The sequence below is a fragment of the Brassica napus genome, chromosome A5 (assembly GCF_020379485.1).
Source record: "Brassica napus cultivar Da-Ae chromosome A5, Da-Ae, whole genome shotgun sequence".
Taxonomy (NCBI): domain Eukaryota; kingdom Viridiplantae; phylum Streptophyta; class Magnoliopsida; order Brassicales; family Brassicaceae; genus Brassica; species Brassica napus.
Genome location: NC_063438.1, coordinates 18684735 through 18694948, shown reverse-complemented (window position 1 = coordinate 18694948; position 10214 = coordinate 18684735). Strand labels below are relative to the sequence as shown.

Here is a 10214-nt window from a genome sequence, read left to right as displayed (position 1 = left end):
ATGATTTCAACTTAATCGATATTAAATGTGTATTGTCAAAAAATGATTTGCATATGATATGATTTTAACTTGCGCAAGTAATCCATATTAGAAAGGTACGTTATTAAAAACAAACAACCTAATTAGAAACATTAAAATATTTTGTAAGCAATATAATAAATATGATATGAACATGCACAAGTTTACCGTTTGAATAATAAGGAAAGTTTTTAATATTTGTCTTAATTCTAAATCTTGCCCAATGGTAAACTAAATCGATAAAATTTAATGATTTCAACTTGTGCAAGTAATCCATATTGTGAATAAGTAATTTGCATATTTAATGATTTCAACTTGCGCAAGTAATCTATATTAGAAAGGTAAGTTATTAAAAACAAATTTTGTCAATAAGTTATTTGCATATTTAATGATTTCAACTTGCGCAAGTAATCCATATTAGAAAGGTAAGTTATTAAAAACAAACAACCTAATTAGTAGGAGTGGACACTTTACCCGATATCCAAAGTGGCACCCGAACCCGATCCGAAAAACCCGAACTGAAATCCGAACCGAAAGCAAAATACCCGAACGGGTATTGAATAAGGAGAGAATGGATACCCGAACGGATAATACCCGAACCCGAATAGATATCCGAAGATAACCGAACATATGTATAATTAACCTTATATTTTCAGTTTACATCTCTCATTTTATATAAAATATTTATATTGATACTACACATACTTTAAGTTATATGATATACATACAATTACGAAAAAAATGATTTGCTACTAACTTAAAATGCATGTCAAGTTTTTTATTTAAAAAATTAACAAAAAGTTACATTCGAAATTTAAAAACAATAACTAAATTAAAGCATTTTAGTTTTAAAATCTTATGTCCAAATCTATTAACTATTCAATCTATTAAAAATAAAAAATTAGTTAACTGAAAGTTATATTTTTAAATATAAGAAACTTGAGAAATGAAAATTTTAATTTTTTTTTTAAATCTAAATATCCGAACCAGATCCAAAATAACCGAATCCGAACTAAAAATACCCGAACCCGTCCCGAAGTACAGAAATACCCGAACGGGTTCTACACCTCTATACCGAAATACCCAAAAATCCGAAATACCCGATCCGAACCCGAACGGGTACCCAAGGCTAAACTAAATCGATAATTATTATCCCCTAGCTATATATGGGCTTAACCAAATCGACAATAGTTTTGGGCTTGTCTACACATAAGCGATTGATTAAAATAAATGAAAAAGAAAAATTCAAAAAAACCAGCCAATAGAATTATAACATTTTTCCTGAGAAGCGCTATATGAGTGCCACCTCAGCAGAAATCACTAAAGTGACTTCTCTTTTAATGTATAGGGGGATTTTCTTAAGATTTCACCAATGATCGATACGTAAAAAAAAGTCACTTAAGTGACTTCTCAGTTAATATATGTAGGATGCCTTCAAATTATCATAATTAAAAATGTCCATGTACATTTTTAACAAAAAAAATCTTATTAATTTCCTTTATTTATAAACATAAGTAAGATAAGAAAACTAAAATATGCCCCTTTAGATCAGATGCCCTAATCATATATATATATATATATATATATATATATATATATATATATATATATATATATATATATATATATGAGTTTGGTTCAAATTTCTGGCTTTTGAGTTATTCAAATTTATGAAGTATAATCAAACCGAATTAAGATCTATATAGGATTGGTTCGGTAGAGTTTTTGATTCAGTTGCATAGTTTTTATGTCATGATGATCAAAATTGAGTGATTTTGGATAAACTTAAAATACTAAAAAGCTTATTGTTGTCTACTCTAGTTGATTGGCAAGTTCGTTGGGACATTTTCTCTGGTATTTGCCGGCTGCGCGGCAATGGTGGTAAATGAAACGTATGGTAAACCGGTGACACTTCCTCGCATAGCTATGGTGGGGACTAACCATAATGGTTCTACTCAATTGGTCATGTCTCCGGTGCACATTTCAACCTTGCTGTTGCCTTAGCTTCTTCTACGAAGTTCCCTTTTAAACAGGTGACCAAAGAGAAAAAACATACTACTATCAAATTCAGTTCTTACATTCTTATAAATGTTAGTATTGTACCAATCCAAAAATAATTATATGAGGGTATTATATGACATGCTGCCGATAGCGAATTTTGTTTTTGCTAAGAATGCTAATATTATATTAATGATTTCAGATTTTTCAAAGTAGAATCTAGTGGCTACTCCACCTTGGCAAAAAAAAAAAAAAGGGGAGAGCAATAAAGGTTAAAAAAATAAAGGAGAGCAATAAAAAAAAATGCTAATATTATATTAATGATTTTTTTTGCTAAGAGTGCTAATATTATATTAATGATTTCAGATTTTACAAAGTAAAATCTAGTGGCTACTCCACCTTGGCAAAAAAGATAAAAAAATAAGGGAGAGCAATAAAGGTTAAAACAATAAAGGAGATTAAAAAAAAAAAGAAGCTAATATTATATTAATGGTTTTTTTTTTTTGCTAAGAATGCTAATATTATATTAATGATTTTAGATTTTACAAAGTAGAATCTAGTGGCTACTCCACCTTGACAAAAAAGATAAAAATAAGGGAGAGCAATAAAGGTTAAAATAATAAGGGAGGAAAAAAAAAACCAGAACGAGTCAGCTCTGGTGGTAAAGGGGTTGCGGCTGTAACTTCCGCCACCCGAATTTGATTTGCTCTGGAAGAGGCTATTTACATTGTTTGGGTTCCCGGCAAAGAACACCTTTTTTTTTTGTAAAAGTTAAAAAACCTAGAAAAATTACAATAACCATTTAGACAAGAGGTTTCAAAATTGCTTTCTCTTCCTCCTTGCCAGGATTATGTTCTTGACATGTCTGTAAACCATATTCGCGATCACTGCCGGGGCCATAACACAATTATTATGGTAAATGTTGTTTCTCTGCCTCCACAGGTGGAATACCGTAGCTTGAACTGCAAGTTTTCGTAGAATGGAGGGACTGGTAGGAGAGGAGGCTCGGATCCAAGAGAGGAGCTCACTCCAATTCCAGAACAGCTGAGAGGGTGGATTTAAGCGGGAGAGAATCTGATTCCAGACGTCCTTGCTGAACTGACACGTAAGAAGAAGGTGGTCCCTTGTCTCCGGTTCAAGTGAGCAAAGGCAGCAGTTTGTTTGTAATTGCAGTCCCCAGGAGGCGAGTCTTGTTCTTGTGGGAAGCCTGTCGTAATTGGCAACCCACATTTTGAATGAATGTCGTAATTAGCCTCCAAACCAAACACTATCCGCCCATTGCTTTTCATCCTCGTTTGGTCGCAATGCTTCCCATGTCTAAGATGAAGAGAACGTTGAGCCATTGCTGCCTTCTATCCTCCATTCATAATACCATATTTGAGTTAAATAAAACAAATACTTTTCTCTGTAACAAACTTCCTCTTGATTCTTTCAGCTCAATCTCTAATATGGTATCAGAGCGGTGAGATTCACATTTCCTGCTTCGTTTCCCCTCGATCTGAGCCCCGTTCAACTCCATTTCACTTCGATTTCAGCTCCAGTCATCTCCGATTCACGATTCGATGTTATGAGTCTTTCCATTTTCGTCATCGTCTTTGTTCGATCGATTCTTTTGGAGTTCTTTGCAATCTATCACTTTCTCTCAGTTGTGATTGCTCTCTTGATCTTGCGATCCTCCGCTTATTGATCTATCTTTATGTTCATCGACTCTTGGATTCTTGATTTTCAATTTCGCCTTTACCTTCGGTTCGTGATTTCGCTATGCCTCCTTTTTATGCGAATGTTGTCAACTCTACATCGACGCCACCGTCATCTCAACATCCGGTGATGGCTAAGCAACAGCATCGCTTCAAGATCCGAATTTGAATCCTCTCTACGTTCACAGTGCGGATCATGTTGGTATTACTCTTGTCTCAGAAATTCAACTCAACTCTTTTCTACATACATAACATGTATTTATACTCACTAGTCTACCGGTTTATACATTAAACCACTGGTTCAATCATTCTAATAATTCTGATACACTCTAATATACATAATCCATTTATGCATGCATGATAACATTTTTATTGACCATGACGATTTTGCATGATCAATTCATGAGTATATTTAAACAAACACGAAAATTTTGTTATCAAACAAACTATGTATTGTATATGATGTTTGATCATTTTATTTTAATAATATTTTGAACACCCAAAAAATCATAAAATATTTTGAATCTTGTTTTAAAGATAAGTTTACAACTTCCAATTTCCACTTAATTTTTTATAGAAAATATATATTCTATTTTGAAACAGGCCTTAGAAAATATTTTATTTAAACAAAATTATCTTAAAATTTGCCTTAGGTCCGTCAAAGCTTATAAGCACAAGGCACATAAATAACATGATGATTTCATGAATATAGTAATATAAACTACTTGTGATCAATATCTTTATATAGGTTCCGGGCTATATTGTTGCTCAAGTTCTCGGATCAACCTTAGCGGCCGAAGCTCTACGGCTCGTCTTCATCTGAACGACAACGTTTGCAGCCTCAAAGGCGATGTTTATGTGGGAACGTACCCATCAAATTCTAAAACTGCGGTGTTTGTAGTAATTCATCGATACTTTCAACTTGATCTTTGTTAATTCGGCAGTAGCTACTGATAAACGAGCAAACGAATCATTTGCAGGAATTGCTATTGGTGCAACCATAGTACTCGACATCTTGTTTAGCGGGTAGCTAAATCCAAGCCCATTGGAATATATTTTATAAAATTATTATGATTGTTTTTAGAAATTGTGTAAGAAATATGGTTGTTTTTGATAAATCGATTAGGCCAGTCTCGGGAGCATCAATGAATCCAGCAAGAAGCTTAGGCCCTGAATATATATGGGGATGTTATAAGGATTTATGGTTATACATTGTTTCAACGGTCATCGGAGGATTAGCATGTGCATGGACTTATAATATGTTACGGTCTACAAATAAATCATATGGTGAGATAGTACGTCCATATTGCAATAAAGTTTCTTCGAACAATGGCAAAGAAGCATCTCAATACGATTTTTGTGTTCTTCGAGTGGTTGACCCGAATAACCGGAAAATTTTCATATTTTCATCTTCCACTGACTTTAACGACACATGTAATGTCACATGCAAATTGGCGTAACGGCATGAAAAAAACCTCTCTCCTCAAAAACTTCTCACTAAAAGCTCTCGTCTTTCTCCCTTATTCGGTTGTTCCGGCGTCGGAGGCGTTCTCTTCCTTCCTCCTCTTTGGTTTTGCTTTCGCCTCCTGTTGTTGCTTTATTCCTTGGGTCGATATACTTGGAGTTATGATCTTTTACCTGCTTCTCATCACGGTGAGACCTCGCCGTTTGTGGAGTTCGTCAGCCATTTGGAGGTCCGGTGAGGCGCGTAAGGGTGATTCAGCTCAGGGGGTCGGGTTTTAGGGATTGAGATTCGTCGGAGTTTCGTTTTCTCCTTTAGATCTCCGGCGTGTTTCAAGGAACGGTGGCGCGTGGCTTTGCCGAGGGGTCTCTTCTTCCCAGATCTGGGCTTCACTGGAATCATCTCTTTCGATCTGTTCTGGAGGAGTGGGGTGGTGGCGCGTGGGTTCTCTGCTCGCTTGGTGTCTCGCGGCGGAAGCTCACCTCGCCGTCATCCAAGAAGTTTTCGGTGTGTTTTTCACCGACGCGTGCAAGGAGGTTAGGTCGTCGTGTGTCGGTCGCATCTTCTTGGTGGTGGCGCGTGCAAGTCTGTAGCTCGGCGGAGGGAGCGAGTCGTCTATGGCTCCGGCCAATCTCGGGTTCCGTTGCTTCTTCTTTGATTCCTCAAGTCACGGCATCCCAGCTAGCTCTCGGCTTGTGTCTTCGCGATGTCACTTCTCCGAGCGTTTGATGCTTGCTCTCATTAGGAAGTTTGTCGCTTGTCTTCGAGAGCTTCCGGATGGGTTTTGAAGCGGACAGTCCTCTGGTTCTCAGAGGTTGAGCAAGGCGGGTACTCGGTCCTTCTTTCGGTGGACTGGTCTCGAAGACAGCTTGCGCTGAAGCTCATCATCCCAGCGCCAGGGTTTTAGTCATTTGGCTGCTCTAGTGGATGTGTTTCTAACCGTTTCGTTGCAGGTTTCGTTCTAGTTGGTTTGTGTGTTGCAGCCTCTTTCAATCCCGTTTTTTAGTTTTATGTTTGCTTGTGTTGTTGTCTGTTTTTTTTCTTGTGTTTAGGTTGTGATAGTTTTAGATCGTGATGTTGTGTTGTAATCTCTCTGATCTTCATGGTGGTAATGGATCATTCGGGGAGGAGGAAGCGGAGACTTGTTCTCCCGCCCCGATTAACCGGAACCAGCCGGTGATCACCGATGTTGGGTCTGGGGTTATGATAAGCGGCTTGTCTGTGTATCCTTCTTAGAGTTGGGTCCGGAGTTTAGCGAAGTAACCCGTCTGTGTATCATTCGGAAGTGTAGCGGAGCAGTTTTAGGTTGTACGGATTTTATCTGAGTCTCTGTTTGTATCCATTACTTATGCCCATTTGGGATGATGAATAAAAGTCGGAATTTAAATTAAAAAAAAAAAGTTGGCGTAACAGACATGTGTTGTACCAAGATTTGCATATAAGTTGGACATATAGGTCACAAACTTGTATGACAAAACTGAATAAAATTGTTTTGAGCTCAAGGGTCAAAATATTGAATAAAGGAAGAATTGGCTAAGAACATCATCAATGGTTAAGTCTCTCAGACATAAATTCTTAAGCACTTATATTAATATTTTAGTTCAATTTATTTATCTGATTTAAATTTAATATTTAAAAAACAAGAACACCAATAAAAGAGAAACATCTGTAGAAATCAATTCGATCAATGTTCTCTTTCTTACTTTACTATATTTTACTATTACTTTTGTGAGAGACTTTTCTTCCGAAACAACCATTATTCATGTTCTAATGGACCATATTAAGAAATGGTTTGTTTCTTTATACCTTTGATTGTATTACTTTTGTCCCAACATGCCTTTGCTTTTATAAATACGAAATTAACCCTCTAATTTATAATTTAGTACAAAATGACTGTCTAACCTAATTTATAAATTATGTTGGCTAATTAAGAAATAATAGTTAAATATGTATATAGTTTATCTATTTAGTTTATTAATAAAGTAATTCTAAATATTTAGTCCATTTTTGTCACGATCAACATTGTGTTCTTCGCTAAGAGAAAAACATTTTCTCTCAACCTCTCTTGGTGATCTTGGCAATTGATTACGGGGAATCTTATGAACTCTGTTTAGAAATTTCGGCCAACTATCACCGGCTCATCGTCATCCTCTTCATGTTATGTCAGAGCCTCTTCTGTTTCTGGATATTCAAGGTGATTGTCAGATTAAACCTCGTAAAAAAACCTTGCTTCTTCTGAATAAAGGAATAAGATCGTTGAATCAAAAAAAAAGTTGAATTCAATTTGATCCAATGTAACTCAACGTCAAGTACAAGATAAGTTTGAATAAAATTAGTTAGGATTTCTTCTTAGATTTTCTCAGATTTATAAATATATGAAAATATAGAATACATAATATAGAATACATATATTTTTCTTAAAAGAACATAAACAAAAGGTTGGAATACATATTATAAAATGATAGAACTTAGGGAAGATGTTAGAATTTAAATTCTACCACATTTCACTGTTTTATCTACGATATATAATAGAATAAGGGATAAACACAAGTTAACGTTTTTATTTTTATTTTTCTACAATAAAGTAAAAAGCGTACAATACATATTGTATTAAGAAAAACAAAGAAATTTGGTTATAACTCAGGCACACGTATTCTATATTTGGATAGATCATAGTACGTACTTTACATACGAATTATAACTTTTATAAAACGTTTAAGATAAACTAGAATATCTATTTTATCCTTGTAAAAGGGTTATAATATACGTTGCATACTATAATATATATAAAAAAAGGGCAACATATAAGGGAGATTTAACCTGCATGCTCATTTTTTTAAATAAAACCTTTATAAACTAAAACAATATAAAACTGATGTACCTGGCACTTGCCACACTTCCTTAAATCCGCCTTACTATGATGCTATTTTTGGCTCTTTTCTAAGAAGAATTCGTCAACATGAAATTGTCATGCTGTATAGAATATACAATTCAACTTCATCATTTGCTTATAAACTAACAAAAACTAGAGTTCTCAAATGAGCAAACCATTAACATTTTCTGAGAAAAGTATCTTATCAATGGCCGAGATCTCTGGTATTACTGTTCGGACACAAACCACCATCTTAAACATCGAAGATGGTAGATCCAGTGGTGATTCCCGGTTACCAGATTCCCCCTGTTCTCTTATATGCATATCCTTCGTTCAAAAGGTAATGATGTGCTTTGTTGATTTTATCGAGACATTGATTAGTCGTATTCAAAATTAAACATATATTTAAGAAACAAAAAGGATTTAACATATATGCACGTTCTGTTTTGTCTTTGGTTCAAATATTTGACTTTTGACTACATTCAAATGTGAAGTATAATAATCAAACCAAATTAACATCTATACAGGATCGGTTCGGTAGAATATTACGTAGTTTAACTATTTTGTTAACCATTCTTTTTCTTAGCTACGGTGTTTTAAATATTGAAAACGAGCAGATCAATACCATTGAATTCAAACTAAAACTCGGTTTAGTCATCATATGTGATGATGATGAAATTGAGTTTTTGGGGATAAATTAAATTGATTTTATTGCTATATAACTAAAATCGTATTGTTGTATATATACTCTAGTTGATAGGCGAGTTCGTGGGGACATTCTCTCTTGTATTTGCGGGATGCTCGGCAACCGTGGTAAATGATACGTACGGTGAACTGGTGACACTTCCCGGCATAGCTTTGGCATGGGGTCTAACCGTAATGGTTATGACCTACTCAATTGGTCATGTCTCCGGTGCTCATTTCAATCCTGCTGTTTCCATTGCGCTTGCTTCTTCTAGAAAGTTTCCTTTTAAACAGGTGACAAAAGAATAAAATAATACTATCAAATTTAGGGTTATATATGATATGATTTAAGTGATTTTCATCATAAATCTATGCTTGATATATATATAACATTTTGTATTCATCCATAATGGTACTCTATATAGGTACCGGGGTATATTGCCGCTCAACTTCTCGGATCAACCTTAGCGGCCGAAGCTCTCAGGCTCATGTTCCATCTGAATAACAACGTTTGTAGCCTCAAAGGCGATGTTTATGTGGGAACACGCCCTTCAGGTTCCAACACAGCGACATTCATAGTGGAACTCATCGCTACTTTCAACTTGTTGTTTGTTATTTCGGCTGTAGCTACTGATAAACGAGCAAACAGATCATTCGCAGGCGTTGCTATTGGTGCAACCGTAGTACTCAACATCTTGTTCAGCGGGTACTTATATCGAAGTCCATTAGAATATTTTTACAAAGTTATTATGATTGTTAATGCTTTGTTTTTGAAAATCGATTAGACCAATCTCGGGAGCATCAATGAATCCAGCAAGAAGCTTGGCTCCTGCTTATATATGGGGATGTTATAAGAACTTATGGTTATATATAGTTTCACCGGTTATTGGAGCATTGATAGGTGCATGGACTTATAATATGTTACGGTCTACAAATAAATCATATGGTGAGATAATACGTCCAAATTGCAACAAAGTTTCTTCGAACGATCACCAAGAAGCATCTCAAGACGACTCTTGTGTTCTTCGAGTTGTTGACCCAAATAACCGGAAAATTTTTATACTTTCATCGCCCACAGACATCAACGAAACATGTAATGTCACTTGCAAGTTGGCATAAAAGACATATGTGTTGGTACAGAATACCACCACTGTTTTAAAAAGATGTATGTTCTAATTAATTTTTTACACATTTAAAAAAAAATCATAAGTAGTCTTGGTTATCAATGAATTATTTTTTTGTAGCTAATTGTTCTCCATAACTTTTAACCAATATAATTTCAATAACCATGTTTTTTGTTAAGTTTACAATTTTTAACTAGTATTATGGTTCATGCTATGCATGGGCAAAAGGATTGTTAAACTATTCATACCAAAATATAATTTTTGAAAGTGTATAACACGAATTTAATTTAAGAAAATAAAAACAAATTTAAATTCTAAAAGGAAAAAAATAAAAATTTATTGGCAATTCACGAATTAGG

General features: G+C 34.8%; 1 protein-coding gene and 1 pseudogene across 2 annotated transcripts; both read left to right on the top strand.

The window, feature by feature from the left end:
- The first annotated feature begins 1313 nt into the window (after positions 1–1313).
- Positions 1314–6592, top strand: LOC106453821 (annotated as a pseudogene).
- A 1599-nt stretch (positions 6593–8191) lies between these two features.
- On the top strand, positions 8192–10010 carry LOC125575117 (aquaporin NIP3-1-like). 2 transcript variants are annotated; one of them, XM_048779220.1, is made up of 4 exons: positions 8195–8387; positions 8801–9025; positions 9157–9437; positions 9517–10010. In XM_048779220.1, the coding sequence occupies exons 1-4, from the start codon at positions 8214–8216 to the stop codon at positions 9848–9850; spliced, it is 1014 nt and encodes a 337-aa protein (XP_048635177.1). In that variant the 5' UTR covers positions 8195–8213; the 3' UTR covers positions 9851–10010. The 2 variants fall into 2 exon arrangements, with proteins under 2 accessions (XP_048635178.1, XP_048635177.1); XM_048779221.1 differs by lacking the exon at positions 9157–9437 and having other exon boundaries at positions 8192–8387; positions 9517–9722.
- Positions 10011–10214: the final 204 nt, after the last annotated feature.